Source organism: Polyodon spathula, chromosome 3 (genome assembly GCF_017654505.1).
Source record: "Polyodon spathula isolate WHYD16114869_AA chromosome 3, ASM1765450v1, whole genome shotgun sequence".
Classification (NCBI taxonomy): domain Eukaryota; kingdom Metazoa; phylum Chordata; class Actinopteri; order Acipenseriformes; family Polyodontidae; genus Polyodon; species Polyodon spathula.
Genome location: NC_054536.1, coordinates 32378946 through 32399618, shown reverse-complemented (window position 1 = coordinate 32399618; position 20673 = coordinate 32378946). Strand labels below are relative to the sequence as shown.

At 36.2% G+C, this 20673-nt stretch overlaps 1 protein-coding gene across 3 annotated transcripts in view; it reads right to left on the bottom strand.

The window, feature by feature from the left end:
- The window catches only part of adgrb1a (adhesion G protein-coupled receptor B1a), a 106932-nt gene that overhangs the window by 14956 nt on the left and 71303 nt on the right, over window positions 1-20673 (bottom strand). For all 3 annotated transcript variants that reach the window (XM_041245059.1, XM_041245060.1, XM_041245061.1), the window contains 7 exons: window positions 17626-17729; window positions 12345-12447; window positions 10869-11019; window positions 9699-9768; window positions 9042-9108; window positions 8607-8692; window positions 2379-2550 (listed from right to left, as the gene is read on the bottom strand). In XM_041245059.1, the coding sequence (XP_041100993.1) occupies window positions 2379-2550; window positions 8607-8692; window positions 9042-9108; window positions 9699-9768; window positions 10869-11019; window positions 12345-12447; window positions 17626-17729 (753 nt within the window). The remainder of the gene's footprint in view (window positions 1-2378; window positions 2551-8606; window positions 8693-9041; window positions 9109-9698; window positions 9769-10868; window positions 11020-12344; window positions 12448-17625; window positions 17730-20673) is intronic.

The window sequence follows — 20673 nt, the reverse complement described above, 5'->3', positions numbered from 1 at the left end:
AGCCATAGTAGTAGTAGTACAGTATTTCATGTTAGATTTCGAAATAATACAATTTAAATTTTTTGTCAGTTTTTCATTAAGTACCACTATATTTATTCTATAGGGTGATGCAAAACTTTTGGTGCCAAATACACTATATTATATATATAAGGTCCATAAAGAGGTGAAGAGGCCCATCTATTATTTTTTTTTTATAATACATGGATACCCTTGTGATGCTAATATTAAAGAAGACGAGGTTCAGCAGTACAGTTGAGTTTTTTTAAATGTAGTGTTTCAGTGCCGTACAGACGTTCTATTTTGTTATCCATTTCTCCAGTTTCTCTCAGATACGAATGTACCAGCTTTACATCTTTTTTTTTTTTCTTTTTATTACGTATTCTCATTTTGTTGATCATTAATGAACATTTCTGTACTGTGGGTTTTGTCGAGTGATTAAAAACAAGACATTTAGTGTTTGAATTGAAAGTGAAGGTCTCGAGGAGTCGAATGGGTCAAAGTATATTTATCATTTACTGATGTCACTACTATGGTATTATGCCTTTTTATTCATTCATATATATATGAATTTCAAGGGGCCATATATTGATGTCTTTCAAAAGAGAGAAAAAATTCTGCCAGAATATTTCATGGAACATCTACGAAGTATAAAAATTAACACCTCTCCTGTTGCCAGACATTTTAACACAAATGTCCACAGTGCGGAAGATATCACAATTTGAGGGATAAATCACTGCTATGGGACAAATGCTGCCAGGAAGCAAAAAGAACACAAACTCATTTTCAAATTAAGCACTTTGGAACCTCTTGGAACTAACATTCTATTCTGAAGTCATCAGGTCATCATCCTCTGGAACTTTTCTTTTGAAAGCCAACTTGTTTATAACAACTGCTTGTTTACAGCACTGCTTTTTCCATCCAGCTGAAGAAGGACTTGTAGATGGAAACGTCCTTATATAATTCTTTTTTTTTATTATTATTAATTATTCACATTTTTGTGTACCTACATTGCCTTTTTCTTTTTGATTTTGGACCTTTTGGTTCACAGCAGTTTTCCTTGTTCAAATCTTATAATATATATATATATATATATATATATATATATATATATATATATATATATATATATAAATGCTGTTTATATAGCCATGCTTTTTTTATATAGCCGGTATAAAATATACATAAAATATATGAATTGCAGTGTAGTTCCTCATATAGCTTTCAATCTGTCAGTTACAGTGAATGACAGCTTTCCTCCCTGCCTGTGCCATATGGATGGGTAAATAAATAGCAGTTAATAAGAAGCATTGCGCCCCAGTGTGATAACATCGCATTGCAGAATGAAGGCTGAAAGTGGCCATGTGCTGCAGATGAATCATCAAAGCAACCAGCCCAGTTAGATCAACTAAGGATCTGCCCTGCATTTTAAACATGAGCTGTGCACCAAAAACATCAAACTGACCAGCTTGGCAAACCCCAGGGTAAGTGCCTGTGAACAGGCTGGCTGTAGGGGTGACATCAGGCCAGGAAATTAATGCAAAACCCACAGCAACTGCTGACAAAACTCAGACGATGTGGCGCGTGTTTTATTGTCAAATAAAAGGTTTAAACAAAACAAAACACTCAAAATAAAAGGTGCGATGGCCAAATGAACAGAAAGACGAAACAAACGGTGCACGAACAGACAAGTACCGCGCTGGTGCTTTCAGCACGTCATAGCAATTGTTATTTCTTTCTCTTTTTATTTCTCCTCTCCACACCCGTTTTCCACTCACCAAACACCCAACCCTGAGCGAGTGAAACATGCATCTATATATACTGTTGTGCTGGGATTCAATTATTAATTATTCACTTGAATCCCAGCACCTGAACTAATTTGTGCAATCCATGCACACATACTACTACATACTTGATATGCACGTGAAGTGATTATGCAATCCCTGTGCCTAAATACAATTATATATTTTAAATCACTTGTGTTACACAGACCCATTTATATCTCATACACCAATACTTATACACCAACATTAACACGCCAAATGCAACACAACACACAAATGGGTGGGGCACACCGTCACAGTGCCCTACTAATTCTGGCTGTAGGAATCATGGATAGCACTTACTGAAGCGGAGGATTAGTTTGTGTAGTCATAAAAAAGGATAACCGTAGTGTAATTGCTAATTAACACCAACTGCAATCACAATGTCATTTCTTAAATCATGCTTTCAGTGAATACTTAACCTGGAGAACCAATATACTGGCAAATTATTGGCCCAAATTGACTACTTTTTCCCTCTCACCATTGTCTGAAAATCTAGGTACACACAGTTCAGCTAAATATATTTATACCCTCCCTTCAATTATGTTGCCTTCTCACCTCTCTGCGCAGGATACAGTGCACCATGACAATGACAAAACCCTCGAGTGAGTCGAAGACAGCAAAGAGGATCTGAAAGAGAGCCGAGCGCCGGTCTGTGATGGCCAGCACCGCAGACATCCATGTGAGAGCCAGCAGGGGCAGGACCACGCAGGAGCTCCATAGTGACGCCCTGCAGGACAGGAGGGGAACAGCAGCCTTGTTAGCCATGGCAGCGCAGAGCCAGGAGTGCCTCCACAGAAAGGGCAAACCTACACACTCCTGATTGTAAAATACTCCAAGCTTGTAATCCAGCATCAAGGATCTCGACTAACTACTGTGTTTGTGTAACAATCTGTAGTACAAAGATCAGCATATGCATTTGAAGTCATGCAAGTTATGTCACATGGTAGATGTTCACCAGCTGTGCTAGGGTTCTGCATCTTTGGTCACTACAAGACTGGTGAGTCTGCGGGTACAAATTGAACAGTTTGCTAAAAAGGTATTTATTAAAGAAAATATACTATATTGTATATGCATATAGCATATCTTAAAATTAAATATTTAGTGTGAATTTGTCAATATATACATTCAAACAATCTGGCTGCCTTTTAAGTTGATGTCTTTCATACATCACAAAGTGACATGAACACTTGTAATTGTTCACAAACTAGTTTATATATCCTGAAAATACCCCTTGTGTAGAATCCTCCTTTCTGTTTAGAAAATACCTATATCACAATAATGCATTACAAGTGTGGGAAAACAAAAATGCAAACAAAAAGATGAAGAAAGATAGCAACGGTTCGTGATGATTTATGAACTTATTGTTTCAGACATTTATACTGGTAAGACCTCTGAGATGCAGCTTTTTGTTTTCAGGGAAACACAGAGTTTAATTTGTTCTGCAGTAATTCAGCGACCTTGTATTTAAAACAGTAAGATTCTGGTGGCAGCAAACAGTTTTATTATTAAGGACCAAACCACTATCTCTTACTGATGATCAATGAGTGATGCTGCACTAATTAAAATACATATCCGTTCCATCCTTTCTGCCAACGAACTGTAACCATAATCACCTGGACAACTTTGCATTCACTAAGATTGAAGTCATCTTAATATGTATTCATTATAGCACTCCTTTGCAATTTATAAGCATTACTATGCAGTCATAGCAGATTCAGAATTGAAAGCCAGGAATTCATTATTATTTTACACAGGGATCATTTTCTAATTTAAATTTATTTGACAGTCTTGCCGTAATGAGATTTACTGCAAACTAGATTAGAATTATTTTTCAAAACCAACTGAGATTACTGGGGACCCCTTGTGCATACACCGTTCCAAGTACATGAACTGCAGCATTTTACATTATTTGGAATGGTATACCATTCTAAATTCTAAATTCCTACACTGATCTTATTAAACATGAATTGGCATTTACTTGCATTTGATTAAAACCTTATACCATATTCATTTTGAGAAAATTGTAAAATCTTGACCTCAATAAACACTTTTTGGCATTTGTTTTTATTTTAGTAAATCGTGATCACTAATGTTGGTATTCAAATAATTATTCTCCATAATCACAAAATTACAGTGATATTCTAAAATGCTGTAAGATATTAACCAGCATGTTCCACACTTGAGACAGTCTCCGCTGGAATGTCAGTGCTCTCTGAGTTCTCTTTAAAAGAAAAAAAAACAAAACGTTGTTGACAAACACTCACAAAATCAGCACGGCCTCATAGGTTGCTGAAATGTCTAAAGCCTCGTGAAGGTTTGTTTATTGTGAACCTTGGGATTGCTGCTATGGTTAAATATTGGTTGATTGGGTTGATTATGGGTTAAGCCCAAAGCCCAAGCCTGCTCTCTCTCTCACCCACAGAAAAGGTTTACATTAACAATAATGAACAATCTATTTGGAATGCCTCTGACTGTGTAGAGGGCATTGCTTATTCAATTACTTATGAATGACCTCTCCAATCAGAGTGGAATGCCATTCATTATTCTTTGTACAGCCATTGCTTTATGACAGGGATTAGTTGTCATGTAATGTTTCTACATCTCCGTGAAAATGGCCACAGTTTGTTTTTTTATTTAAGATTTGAATGTAGAAAAAATAAAAAAATAAAAAAAAAATGCTGTTTCTTTGTAAACAGTAAATTAAAAATTAAAATCACAGAAAATCTGCAACAGGAGGTCAAAACAAGTTAAATTATATTTGTAAAATTAACCTTCTACAGCCATCCAGCTTGAATATCACTTTTATGAATTGTTCCACATAAACTTAATTTATTGGATCTGCTCACAGCTACAAAAAAATGTACACTTCACTGCTCATTACTAGCAGTGAAAGCTCATAGAGTTGTTAAGTTTTAGATTACATTGCTATACGCGTGTTTCTAATGAGGTTTTAAAAACATATTTAATGGTAAATGTTTTTTTTTTTTTTTTTTTTTTTTTTACTGATGTCTTATGTGGGCCCTGTGTCACCTTCAGTTGTCCACTTTTGAAAAGTCAGCAGGTTATGATTTACTACTGTCAATAAGGAACTAAATAAGGATTTGCATTTAAGTTCTTCTAATTAATCTCTCCATTTTGGAGATATCCACCTTGTTGTTGGGTTACATGAGGGGGTGCTTTTGTGTATTTTGAATTTAAACTCCCAAAAGTAAAATTCCAGCCATCAAAGCGCTACTTAAAAATATCACTCGCTTGTTTCAAAGACTGCCGGAATCATTCAAATACTGCCATCTTATCACAGGAGGAGAATAACACAAGAGTTTGCTTTTTTTTCCAAAGTGACAAGTAACAATATAAGCTCTTAAAATCATGTCTGTTATCAATATTTGCAAATTATTTGTTTAGCGGTGTGTTTTTTTTTTTTTTACGACCCGTGGTCCAGGCCTTAGTCTTGAACAAAAGATAAATATCAGCTAAATAAAATATACAGCTCAATGTAGAGTCTGCACGTAACACTAGTCAAAGCATCACTTACTATAATGCTGTAGCCCAAAAAATAATAATAGATACTTTGTGGAAGTTTTTCAGAGTTGGTTGATATTTTAATATTTAAAATATGTATTTATATACCTTTTTAATTTAATATTATTACAGTACAATTACTGGCAATTGATGAATAAATAAATAACATATACAAAATGCCAAATTACTGTTTAGAATGACAAGACTTTAGGAACAGGGCATGAGATTGCAACCGAACACTGGCTCACAACCAGATCAGTCTTGATATTTTATTTACTGGATACAACCATTGCAGTAGACATTTTATTAATGATGACTTAGCGGAATCTGAAAGTACGAAAATAAAACATGTCTAAAACCAACAGGCCATTGAGTTCATTCATCCTAGATGACACCGATGCACGCAACGCCAAGTAGACCGTATCCTAGCAACCTGCGATTTCAAATGCTGCAGTGCGGCTGAAGTTGGTATGTAAGTCCTGGGCTTTACAGGTGGTCTCGCAGTGACCAAACAGATCAAGATTTCGAGATATTTCAGAAAACTAATAAAAAAAATGATAAAAATGGTATCTAAGGGGACAGAAGTCTTTATCTACCAGTAATGGCAGCGAGAGGTGATGAGACCCTCTGTCACAGCTGAGCAGTAAGAAAAACATGTGTAAATTATTTTGCTTTGCGTACTTCTATGTAGTTGTTCAGAGTTGTGGACAAGTTAGAAAGCTTCGAGAGTGTCATTCCCTTTTATTAGGTTATCTGCGTACGAAGGTTGGCTGCCACCACCAAGCCTTTTTCATTAGCTACAGGTAGCGTCACAGCGGGTTTATGGATTACCAATTTCTTCTCTTTCTAGCCTTAGATTAGGGATGCTGACTAGGCTACTTTATAAGGCTTCCCCACCCGGCACTGAGAAAGGGCCTGTTTGTAAAGAAGCATGCAATCAAGAATCTGTCAAATCAAAAATCTCCAATCCAGAAATCTGTCAAATATCACTAAGAAGTGTCTCAGAGGAACAACAACTGCAGTTCAACTGCAAAGAAACTGCAGTAATTAAATAAGAAAAACCCAAAACGAACACAGTTGAGCACCACTATTTGGAATTTGAGGGACAAGAGTGGATCTGACAGGAAAGGTTGTGAGGATACAAACACTTGATGTGATTTTTCAAAGTTGGTAACAACGAGAGCATGTTAGAGAAACTTTAACCTGTTTTATTTTTTGCTTTCCAAATATTATGGTCGGGCTGAGCCCCTTCCATCTGGGATTTTAGGTCCAAATTTTAAATGGATGGGTTTGGCTTTACCATAATGCATACTGTATAAAACAAGGCCATGCAAAACTGAGAAAAAAAAACTAAAACAAAAAAACACTAATGGCATCTACTGTTAATTTGCAAACTTACAAGAATCAGCTGAGATACCGAATGCAAGTTACCTAGTTATTTTATAATAAACTCAAATTATTTATGAATGCTGCAGAATGTCCCAAACGCACTGGAGTTCTGGGCTAAGTGCAAAATTAAAGTAATAAACAGTGCAGGTTTTAATTATTATGAATCACCCTTTGCTTTATAAAATAAATACAGATTGCTTAACATGGCTCTTAATGTATAGCAGTTTATCTGAAATGGCTTTAAGAACCCAAAGTGAGGACCCATGGACTAAGTGATTATAGCATGCAATCTGAACTTATTGCACATCTCCACAAGATGTTTACTGCAGTCAAAGTGAGGTCACAAACCCCACAACTTTATCATCACCCCATCCTGCCCCCCTCTCCAGCATTAAAATAATGTATCAATCTTTTGTATATGCTTAATACATTATGCAAAATGTATGAATAAGAGCATTGTAGAGCAAGTTGTATGACCTGTAACAACAGCATTTACAAATGCTTTACAACTACTATTGTTTATGGGGTCATATTTGTGCAACCCCACATAAAAACACTCCTTGTTTTGTTAATAACACCTAATGACTTTTGGTTATTTGATTATTCTTACTGAGGTAATGGATGTGCATGTTGTTCATCTCTCTCTCTCTCTCTCTCTCTCTCTCTCTCTCTCTCTCTCTCTCTCTCTCTCTCTCTCTCTCTCTATATCATATCTATATCTATATATATCTATATATATATATATATATATATGCGTTCCTGCTCCAGGTATAATAATAATAATAATATTATTATTAATAATATATTTTTTATTAATATTAAAGAGATTTTTTTAAGAGGAAGAAACCAACGACCAAAACAATAGAATTTTGTATATCGAGAAGCTGAGGGTGAGAGTCCTTATTTTGGTAAGGGGATGCTGCAGAATTTCAACACAAAGTTTTATACAACAAACTATATTAATCAGAATGGCAGTTAAACTGTATCACACTGCAAAGCAAGATAAACTGCAACTGGATGCAACAGATTTAGAAACAAGTCTGATTGCTATGGGATACAGGGTGCTATGTACTTCTGGGTCAAGGTTCACCAAGTGGAAACATTTTGTGTTCCATCTTGACAGTGAGCAATCCACATGGCACTTGTACACTGTTTCAATCGACGACAAACAGATTGTATCATAGCAAGAGATGTTTCCCATCATGGCAGTTGTGGTTATTCCCAATAAAAAGCAAATAAACAAATAAATAAAAATGTGAAAAAAAACAAAAAAAACAACATATTTGTATTTATATCACAAACAAAAACAAAAGCTTTAGCAACATATATAAGCAACACAAAATAATACAGACTAATGAAATGGGTGAGCACAGACTTGGCTTATTTGGATCAATAACCGGCAGTCACTTAACTCACTCCCAGGCCTTAGTACTGCTTCCAATTTCACTGGAAATGTTTTTTTTGGATTGCAGTGAAGGGGCCAGCTTTACACTACAGTTTCTATTTTTCAAGATGCTTTTGTTATACAAAGGTTTGGATGTTTAAATGGCACCTGTCAAAGCTTCAATACTGCAGGCAACTCTCCTAATGATTATCCTGGCCACATGGGCACAAAGAGCTTTCTCCTCTAGCACTTCTAAATCGCCTCCCTGTCCTTCAGCTCTGACCTCTGGACACTGTTTCCCTCAAGCCCAGTACTCAGTCTAGAGCCACTATGCCTCCAGTCTCTCAGCTCTAACCCTTGCTACATGAGTTTAGATTTAGTTTCAGTCGTGACTATTGACTCTTCATGACAGTGACACTGAAGTCGCGACACTGCTGACTGGCTGGTTATGGGTCCACTAATGGATGGTATGTATTGATTAAGCATACCCAGCCCGCTCCTTCAGTTTCTTATCTGTTATCCCATCTTTGGATACAAGTTTGTTAAAAACCAGAATCCCAATAACCATGTTCACCTGTAAAGACAGAAATAAGACACAGTGAAACATCACAATTCAGTTTAAACAATGCACAGTCACCATTCTACAGTAGTAGTACAGCATTTTAACAATTATACTCATTTACTATGAGGTCTGTGGAGTCCTGGGCATCTACACATGAGGTCAGGCTACTATTTGTATTTGTTATTACAATTAAATACCTTTGGCTTGTGTTGCTAGTGACAGTATGACTTCTGATATTATAGTGTGCCTGTTTTGTTCATGTTAACTGTATTTTGATAGAACCTTTGCTTAGCCATAATTGTCCTAACTGGGAGAATGCTGTGTCTTGGAATATTAATGATTTTGAATTGAAATAAAATACCAGAACAACTGCAGCCGCTGGTCCTACAAAGGCATACAGGAGACCTCCTTCCAGAGAGAGCCAGCAACTACACGGCAAGGGAGGCAAGAAAGTGGGAGTTAGTGTAGTCTATGAGAGAGAGAGAGAGAGAGAGAGAGAGAGAGAGAGAGAGAGAGAGAGAGAGAGAGAGAGAGAGAGAGAGAGAGAGAGAGAGAGGAGAAAAGGGACAGCAGCTACACAGCAAGGTATTGGAGGGAGAGAGAGGGAACAAGAGATATAAAGTAATGTAGGAACTGTGAAGCCTACCAACCATTCACATACTTAAATAAAAAATAGATATATACTAGGTTAAGAAGTCGCTCCACCCAATTACAGGAGCGCTGTGCTGTTTATCGTTAATAAGCACAATCTATCGCTTCATTAAGTGGACAGCCTTAGTAAAAAAGGACTTCAATCAATGGGAGAAATTTGCTATGTATTGGTGACACAACACCACTGATAGAAACAAATTAGCCCCCAATTTTTAATCTGTGGGAAAATTGCTTTGGAATTCAGGTTAAAGGCCACGCACTTGAAAAAAAAATCATCCGTCTAGTTTAATGTTTAAAAGATGCCCTAAGAACATGGTTTTTCCAACAGACCACACACAGAGGAAATACTTCAATGGTGAATACTCACTAGTTTATGGTACCATATCCTTTGGCTTTGGTGAACCCCACAGAAACAGCTACTACAAGAGCAGGCAAACCTGCAAAAAGCATGGTGCACTACTGTTAAAAATGGAACCTGTACATTAAGAAACACAAACGGCTAAAACCCTTGTACACTGTTCATTTACAGCTGGAGAAAAAAGCTGTTTTATTTGTGTTGCATTGTGTCCAGGACATGAGACGTATAATTAGGAGACCCAGAGAGCATATCTGTGGCAAGCTGGGTGGCTGCTGGGAGTTGTTAGTTAAATTACACCGTGTTATCCTGCATTCCTTTTTACTTGTAGCTGTCAGGGATGTGAGATTGAGATTTTTTCTTTATTACCCCCGCTCTAGCCTGGCATTTGAACGGTTTACCCATCGGAATACTATTCCCCACCCACACACACTACAGTGCTGGTATGCTGACTGAAAATGCTGTTTTTTCCATCTCTCTGCAAAGCGAATAATTGGCAATTACCAGCCTCAGGTACATTGCGCTTTCCAAGAGTTGGAAGACAGTTTGGTAGACAAGGTTTCAGTTCAGCAGCCAACTCCTGTTTGATGTTTACTGCAGTGGGTGAACTAGCTGTTGATATGACAGTACAGTCTAACCCACTTAGGTGCATAACCTATTTTTCTACAATTATACACTGAAACAGAGTACACATTTAAGCGGGTTAGTGCTCTGCGATCCCAGTTCTTCTTATAAAATATTACTGTACTGGTAGTGAAATACATTTTGATACAGTCCTAAGTATTTATCGGTCCTCTGAGACTTAATTCAGGCCAACAATTAATTAGTTTATAATGTACTTTATTTTAATGTAAAGTAAATGGTCAACAATGCCATTTTAACCCATTTTTACTTTCAAGACTTAAATCCTGTGTCAGTTGGCTTGAGATCCAGAAACATGATGGTTGTCATGATCCTATGTGCATGTCATTGCAACATATAGATTTGTCTGTACTAATGTACCCTTGAGTCACTGTTATGGAAATAACAAGATGAGCTGCTATCCATCGATACAGAATGCACACCTCCACTGATCGTCCTGATCACTGAATCTCAAAGTCAATCAAAGACTTTACAGTAAAGTTACTGAAATAGCTTAATGCATTCTGCCTGCAATACATGTTTAATTCAGGACTCACTCACCCCAGCCCAGGCACAGGAAGCGCTTGCGGATGATGCGATTGCGCAGCCGGCCTGTGACGGCCATGTAGGACTGCCAGGCCTCCGTCAACACCCAGCAGAACGAAGACAAGAAGAAGAAGTGCAGGAATGCTGCCACCAGGGTGCAGACCACCTGAGAGATCAGACACAGGACATCAGCATGTGTTAGCCAGCTGCACATGCATGAAAACAGACACTGGGATAATCCAGTTACACTGTCGTATTCATCAAACCAAAGTAATGTCTACACTCTTTTAAAGAACATCAGGGATTTTAATTAGGGCTGTTTTGAGATTAATCTTGAGATAACATGTTTCAATCTCAGTTAATCTTGGTTTTATTCACATATTTAATTGATACAAATTACTGAATCTATCTTATTTACGTTTTATTATTATTATTATTATTATTATTATTATTATTATTATTATTATTATTATTATTATTATTTAAAAAAATAACCCAGCATAAAAGCCCTATTTTCCTATTTCTGGATTCTATGTGTTGGTCTCTCTTCATAATTTTATATTTATTTACAATCAAGCATTTGCTGTTAAATTGTTTGAACTAACTGCTAAATCACAATGGAGTCAGTTTATTACTCACCTTACTGCATTTACAATTATCAGTTTCCTTTACTCATAAACTGATGTTTTTCATTGCAGTTTTAAATAATAATAATAATAATAATAATAATAATAATAATAATAATAATAATAATAATAATAATAATAATAATTTTTTAATTATATTTTATTAATAACTTGAAATTGCCTAAATAAAACAAAATATTCAGAGTAATGGTTATATGCTCCACAATTGTAAATCATATCATTTAAAATAAACTTGGTTATTGAAATAAAACAAACTACAATGTTACCGGGGCTGCAGTCAGTAGCTATCCAATTTGCAGTTTGGCTATAGTATCATGCTTAGCTTAATTCATGGGTTTGCAGTAATCCTGAATTTCTAAAAAGAGTACTCTGTCGAAACTGACTTGTTTCATTTGTTGTGTATTGTTGTTCTCTGTTGCAGAAAAACTACTAGAAAGTGTATTTTGAGAAAGCATGTTTAGCACGCAAGTGGTACAGCATACTAGATGCACTTCAGTGATACTCACTTTGACAAGTAACCATCTTTCTATCCAATGAACCATTAAAAGTTTTTTAAAAATAAATTTCCCATTCACAGTTATTCGGTTTGAGTGCTTTGCTACATAATGTGGTTCTGTGACTAATTTAATATTCAAACAATAACGACATTCATCCAATCCTGAGTGTATTAAAATGGTGCCGCAGGAAATTAAAAATGAACGCTTTAATCGCAGAAGTTAACTGCGATTAATTCACAGCCCTAGTTTTGAACAAGTGCTATGGATATGACCCAATGCTGGCCACATTTCCTTTACTCTGGGAAACGTAACTCAGAAGATTTACGTTATCTCCACACTTTCTGTACCTTGTTCCTGGTCTGTGTTTGTCCAATCAGAATGAGGGCATTAGAGGAGATGATTGACAGGCAGAAGTTGATTAAGATGACGGATCGCTCTGATCGAATGTACCTGAATAAAAAAATAAAAAAAATAAATAAATATTAAAAAAAACTTTTACGAGATGTTTGAGAAAAACTTGATGAAAGTGCCAACCAACAAAGCTGTTCCAGATAGCAAGGCGCTGACAAGTATGGTGGGATGACTAAAGCTGACAGCTGAAGTGAAATGCTCTTGACAGCACTGTTACAGTACAATGTTTATCAGGCTTACGAAAAAGGGATGTACGAGAACATGGACATGATCTGCACCTCCTAGACTGTGGGTCACAAGACTATCCAAGTGAGATGAGTATACGTGAAACATCATTACAGCAGAACAAAGGAATAGTAGAACTAGAAACTTGGAGAAAAGGGAGCAACAATTACTTATATGTAAATATTTATTTATTTATTTATTTTTTAATGCCAATCCTAGTTAGAATTTAAAAAGCATTTGCAATAGTATGCTTTTGAAGAATGATCTAAGGCAATGTGTAACAATAAAGTTCAACAGCTTTATACAACAGTCTGTTCTCATTACAAAGAATAATATAAAAAGACTGTTCCCAGCTTGTTAACGCCATTAAGATACTAAAATGAAGGAAAATACTATAGTCAACCGTCATTATCAATCCATGCATTCTTGATACAGAAGTGACTTTCCTTCTCCTGTTTACAGAATTCTTTTCACAGTTGAATTCACCTTCAGGGCAGATCAGTATTTGTATGATGTATGATATACCCTAGTAATATGATTCACTTAGTCCAGAGTATGTATATATGTGTCTCTAAAGACATCTTTAAAAAAAATGATTTAGACTCGAAGATGTGTTTCTACTAATTCCAAGAAAACAAAAATATTTACTATATTTCTTTATTTAAAACAATCTCTTGGGGCTAGGCACACAATAAGCATTTGAGAACTGTTTTATTTTTCTCACTGCAGTTCACCGCACTAGCAAGTGTATCCCAGGGGATACAGAAAGCAATTCAATATCTTTACGATGCAGTCGAGCAATAATTTAAATTCAGTAATAATACAATCCAGAATAAAATCCACAACACATACAACATAACTGGTTAACACAGGATGCTAACTGATACCTAGACTTACATCTACTTGCATTGAGAAACTCAGATGGTCAGTTGTGAGCAAAGTGTGGGTCGTGCCCCCTTGGTGGGGTGCGGAGAGTCAGTAAGGTGGGCACAACTATGACTAAAGAGGCAGTTTTGTAAAAATGTTAACTTTTTTTTTTTTTAAATGGATGACTTTTTTTTAAATAAATACATAAACGACAGCTGATTAGTCCAAGTTGTTATCTTTCAAATGAGAAATTTAATATCACTCTAGGGCTCGCAGAACTGGACAAATGAAGCCTGAAGTGGTGAGTGTCAGTGAAACTGCAGTGAACAGAGCTGAAACAGCAGCTTCCATGTAAGGGGAGCGAATAATATTGTATCGAACAGAAGTCACAATAAAAAAAAAAGAAGGCATTCTAAAAATAATTTCAGAGTTACTGGAAATGTACGATATTGTATTCATTACGACAGCTTCATTTTTTAATGCTATTTTTTGTTTAATTATTCCACAAGTAATTCCATCTGTTCTAGTCATATTTAATTAGAGTGTCTTGCAATGTATTAGAGCAGCCGCCACTTTCGCCCTAACGATGACCCAGTGGTTGTGAGGCTTTTGTGAGATGTCATTCAGAAAAGGCAGTGATTGAAAGCACCAGTGAGCACTCTCTTACAAAAGAGAAAAAGAAAAACGCTACAAGAGAAAATAGAGATACCCTATGTGCAAAATATGCTATACTAAGGTTATCATACCAACAAAACACAACTGTGGACTATTTTAAAAATAAGGGGTAGGTTATGTGTTTTTCTTGCTGCCACTTGTACAGTGTAAACTATTATATGTACATTTAAAATTGATTTATTATTTGTATATTGTATGCAGTATATGCAAGGGACTACATGGTGTAATTGCTTGTAAATGCAGCAACATTAACTATGCAGCAACTGGTGTACTATTAAGTAGTTGGGTAAAAAGAAAGTATGTTAAATTCCTTTAGTTTCAACTTAATCTTTTATAATTTCTGAATTCTACAGTAATGTGTACAGAGAAGTTGTGATTTATCTTGTGTGTTACTATTATTTACCATAGCCTATAGGCTACAATAAAAAAAAGGACTGGGCATTAACTTGATTTTACTATTTGTATACTGTGTACTCTACAGTCATTCTTAATGTCATGTGTACAAAGAAGACAAAACAGAAATGGTATTTTAGCAAAAAGAGAAACACATTTAAAATAAATTGAGCAGCATGCCGATTGCTTTAGTTTTTTTAAACTGAAACTTAATTACCCCAGATTATCCTTGGTTTAGCGACTGTTTTACATTTGTATAAAAAGCGAAATCTAAACGAGCAAACACCATGGTAATTGACGTTATCGCAATTTTTTATCCCGCAATTATGATTTTAGATATTTTAAATATTGTCCCAACTCTAATACAAACCTCTGTTAAGATACGGTATATCATGTAAATAAAGTACATTGATACACAGTTAATTGTTACACCCCTACTGGAACTGCACTTGAGGAAAATCAGTCTGTCCCATGCTTTATTAAATGATGATCGTAATTTGGGCCTTTCGAATGTCATTGTCAGTTGGACAGATGTGCAAGAGATTCATACTGCTACATAAACGTCACCTGAACTAAACCACAGGCTTATTTTCCACTATCTCTCAATTACAGGCAAACACTGTTGTGCATGTCACTTCCCAGCCTGGATGAAAGTCTGTCCACTGTCCTGTTTGGCAGTCAAATGGCAATTTTAATCTTCAAGATTGATGTTTGATTTTTAAATGACAATAGGTCCTTTCTGAATACAAAACACATATTTTTCAGGAGACACAGAGCTTTATCTATTTGGACAATCACATAATTAAAAGAAAAGGCCCAGAACTTACAAGACTTAAGATAAAGTCAGGAAGACAAAGGGAGTGTGACAGGAAAATATGCTGACACACACACACACACACATATTGTGCAAATACAGAAACATAAGGAGAATTTGAAAGCTCAGAAATCATTTCACAAACAGCACATCTGACACTATTCTACATGGTGTGAGCTGCAGAAATCTTTTTTCTAGAGTTCTCCTATTGTCAGTGTCCAAAGTGACTTTGGTTCATTACCTGCAGCAACCCTCTACAACTTCCTTCAGGGCACTAGAGAGGTACAATTTTTTCGCACCTTCGTCACCATTTACTATTTGCTATCGAATCCCTGGAAACATTCTCATGGTTATGACTCTTTGGGGTAGGTGTACTAAAGTGTTGCGCCTGTCGCAATAGTCGCAAACGATTCCAAAGTCTTGGAACTAAACAAGCGCAATGCTATTTGCGACTTTTTAGAGAATGCTTTGCAGCAGCAGTTTCTGTTTGCAGTTCAAGCGTAGATAAATATGTAATTATGGGCGTTCCTGAATAAATTCGCAAAAAGGGGGCGGAGATAGTGCAAGTGAGGGTTCTCAAACATATATAATGAGATGTACGAAAGCTGTAGGCAATTTACAATTTCATCAATTTGTTAAGAACTTTTTAAGAACAATTTAGCACTGCACCCGGCTAACTTAAATAAAAACGGAGAGTACACATATGCTACGAATGATAAGACGAATTAGTAGTGTAATGCAAAATGTGTTGCTGGTCCCTTGAAATTCATACTAACGAGAATTGACTGTCTTGTAAGTATCATAACTTGTCAATGCGGCACCATGATCTATTTTGTGTTAATTGTCTAGGCTGCCAAGTTAATAATAATAAAAAATAAAATAAAAAAAAAAAACCTACTAAAATCATTTAGTTTCAATTTAAAATAATCTTTATTCGTATTGTATACGAATGTGTGCAGTGTAGCAGCATGATTTATTTTGTGTCACCACACCGGCAGCCTACAGGCTAAAGTCAAAAGAAAGTGCACTAGGTGTTCATCTGATTTTACTATTAAACTGTATAGGCGTACCATACAGATTTACGTTTTTGTTTATAATTGACGTGTATCTGGGTAACGGATAACCGAGTGATGACTGTATTTCAGCACAATGATTTATACATTTTAAAATACACTGAGCACTATAAATGTATGTGTGTGCGACATTATTGTATTTTTTTAAACCTGACACCACCTAATGTCAGACAAACATATCCAGTTTAGTGAGGGGCTACTGTATGACTATGAAAAGCTTTTTGATAGAAACACATTTATTTGGGGTATTAAAATACGTAAAATGAAGATGGAACTATTGGAAGAGTTGTAGAGATGATGTTTAAGTTTAACAAAAACAATGTTATTTTGATTCCTGCACCTTTTCATGTGTCGTTATTATTTGTTTACTCGACTTGGAGACTAGGGTTTGTGAACTATGCATCAGCTGCAGATTCACTTACAACAACGGCTCACTCGAAAGACGCCGCAAGGAGGTGAAGAAACTTGCTCAGGGTCACACAATGACCTTCGGGCACCCTCTGCTGCAGCAAACAACTCAACTCCCGCTATTTATTTGAACAATGTTGCAAAAGATGTATCTCGCAACAGAGATCTCGCTAAGAAGACGCAACAAATATTTAAAATTAGTATAGTGCGGCTGTTTTCATTAACACATTTTCTCTTAGTACATACGAAGTGTTGCAACGAAAATGCAAATTACGGTATGTTTGCGCTGCAACTAGCCCAACTTAGTACATCTACCCCATTGAGTCTGAAAAGGCTGCAATTTACAGTAGCTGTACAATGGAGAACTTTTTTAATTTTTGAATTTTTTGAATTTTTATAATCAGTGTATGCTAAAGTGAACCAAACTAATTTAACCAAAGGTGCACTTGTTGAAAAGCTATTTAGCGCTACTGTCTGTTCTGGCATGACATTTTTGAAACCCTCCTTATGTATGATTAACTTCCATGACTATTAAACACTTGATATTGCTAAGCTTACAAATGTACTAAAATAAACTAAATTCATTCAATGAGAACCACTTTGACTGGGAGTGTTTTTTTTATTTTTTATTTGAAGACAATGAAAAAGACTTCTAGGTGAAATGTTTGTTACTGAATCAACTACGTTACTTTAGCATGTGATTTATTGGGTGCAGGTTGTACAGTAGTGTTCATTGGTAGAAAGTAGAAGGGTAAGACTTACCTCCAGACAGAGACATAAATGATGATGAGGAGGAGGAGAGCGAGAGAGGAGACCCCACATCCAACAATCAAGGTAACAGAGGGCAGGAGAACCTTGTCCATGTTCTGGGAGGGAGAAGATAAACACAAAGTGAGGAATGACAGCAGAGTGCCTCATTGTTAGGGCTGCAAATTGGGCTTACAACTCTCATGGTGAAATGCCAAAAATTGTGGAAACTTTTTGTTGCTCTGGGATGAAGATGGGTTTTTTCAGGTTCATTCAATATTTAAACAAATCTTTGTTAGTACTGAATTAGCTGAAAAGGAAAAGTGGATATTGGTCTTTCTTTTTTTTTCAAACAAATACAGTTTTGTAATTCTGATTTAAATGTCATTTAAACATAATAGTATAAGACTAATACAGTAAATAATTATTCAAAGATTGAAAACAAATCTTTACATAACAATTATTGCATCCCGTTTCAAAGCATGCACTAATCACAGACTGACTGTCTGTGTTAAGACACCAATTAATTAATTTGCTCATGGCACTGATAATGTTCAGCGATGTGCATTAACATATTCTGTCCAGTGAGACAAAATTAAACAGCGTCCCAGCCTTCCCAGATAAGTGCATACCTACTCTGCAGTATGTTTATCATGTTTTCTGTTTTGTTCTTGTTACCCAGTTATCTAGCTCTTCATTTCTCCTTTCTGCTCTCTACGGTGACCCTTAATTACAGCATAATAAACTCAATAAAACCAGATAATTGCATAGCCTTGCATTTTAAATGAATATGAAGTAGATATCTTATGAAAATGCATTATGAATAAGTTCCTGGCGACTACTTGTTCTGGTTAATTGCATAAATCCGTTAGGGGATGTGCTACGAAATTCATAATAAAATTAGTACCAGTACTACACATAATAATTAAAAGAACACTAGTCCAGTAACCAAAACCATTCAGGTTGTGCTTTGTATTCAATATAAAACATTTAAATTTGCAGTTTTTCTCATCCTTTTCCCATGATTATTGCATTTACCACAGATAACGTAATTTGCCATGCATTTTAGTATGTTTTACCATCATTCTCTGGGCTTTACACTGCTTACATGTGCTTTACCATGCTTTCACTATGCTTTATTACACTTTGCTATACTTTTATGACAGGAAACTTTTATCAGGTTATTGGTCACTGGGTAATTCAATATGGTGACACGTATAACCACTGAACACCACAGACATCCTTGTGACTGTGCTAAAAATGTCTCAGTATTGCTTCATCTTCCAGTAACATAATGGAAACTGAAAGAACACCAAATACAATATCCACATGTTTTAGCACAGTCAACGGGGGCCAGTGACTACATGGTTTTGATTTGTTAACCTGGCCATTATTTTGAACTGCTCCAAAGCACAGAAGCACAATTGTATTAATAACAAAATGTCACAGTGGTAAATTCTCCTGTTTGTTTTTAATGGTGGAGTTTTCTGCAATGACTCAGTGGAGTTAGTTAGTCACTAATGGTGTGTAACAAAATGGTGGTACTCTTCAGTTAAAAACAGTATGATGAAATCAATCAACAAAATAGGTAAGAAAATAAATACTTCTGGTTTGCAGCACAGGTTAAACAATTGTGAACATGTACCTAATAGGTTTGTTCCGTCAATCAAACAGGAAAATTTAAAAGGATAGTGGCACTACAGAGTGAAGCATTTCAGAGAGATGGAGCTCTGAAAAAAGACTGTCTGCCAGCTACACTGTAGCTAGGCAACTCAGGTAATAATGGTTTCTGAAGCAAGGTGCATGCAGCTAACAACCTGTCTGTACGACACTTACATCACAGAGTGAAAGCGGTATACCCCTCCTTTCTTTAGCCTAGACCAAAGAATTAGAGGGGACACGATTGAAGTCTTTAAAATCTTAAAAGGAGTTGACAAAATGAACCCTGACCAGTACTTTAAATGCAACACAGACACCAGAGGACCTGGGGCCACAGTTGGAAATTAAGTGGAAATAGACTCGAAATAGAATAGGTCGGATTCACTTAGTTACACAGAGAGTGGTGAGGGTATGTATGGGTTACCTAGTCATGTTGTTCAGGAAGACTACTAGGATCTTTTAAAACCCAACTTGACAAAGTTATGGGATCAATCATCTAAGAACAACTGGAGTCAAACTCATCAGAAATCAATTTTCACAGCACCGCCCATGTTCGACAAATCTTTCCCAACGCAACCACTTTGTGAGAGGCGAGGCACAGGCTTGAGCCTCCAGGCCTGGAGTTGGGGAACCCCGTCGCAGAGAAGACGGCTGAGCAAACCAGGCTGACAAGAAAGACAGCATACCCTGGGGTTTAAATAGGGAGACTGTTTAGTGGATGATAGGGAGTTATTGCTGCACTTCCTGAACTTCACTCTGGCCCACTGAATCAGAACAGCACAGGCGGACAGTGAGAGCTCCACTATACAAGCTGTCCTCTCAGCACTGATCAGACACTTGTTTTACTGTGAGCGCCCTGAAGGATAATCTAACACATTGAGGTCTATAAGGTCTAGCTTCAAGCAGCGATGTCAGGACCTGCTTGGTGGTTAATTGGTTTAGTTTATAGTCTGTCTGCCTCCACTTTTGATTTGTATGCAACACCAACTTAATTACATTCACTTTATTAACCTGTGCTACTTTAATCAAATAGAAAGGAGTAAGGCTGACAAAGCGCACTGGATTGGACAGAGGATCTTTTACAAATTTTTATTGGACTACTATATAAAAAAAAGAAAAGAATGAAACTTGGGTAATACAACATGATTTGTGTAAAACTTATAAAAATGAAAAACACTTTGGACATGGTGGCAAAAACAACAGAAATTAGAAAAAAAAGCTTGATTGTAGGTTTTGAGTTTTAAAGGGATTGTTAACATTTTAATATCAGTGAAATGTTTTACTCTTCATGCTATACAAAACAATCCACACAGGTTCTGAAATAGTTGTTTTAAACATTGTTTTGGTGTTGTGAAAAGGTATTTTTTTAGAACATTGCATGTCTTCAAAAAACGTGCTTAAAAG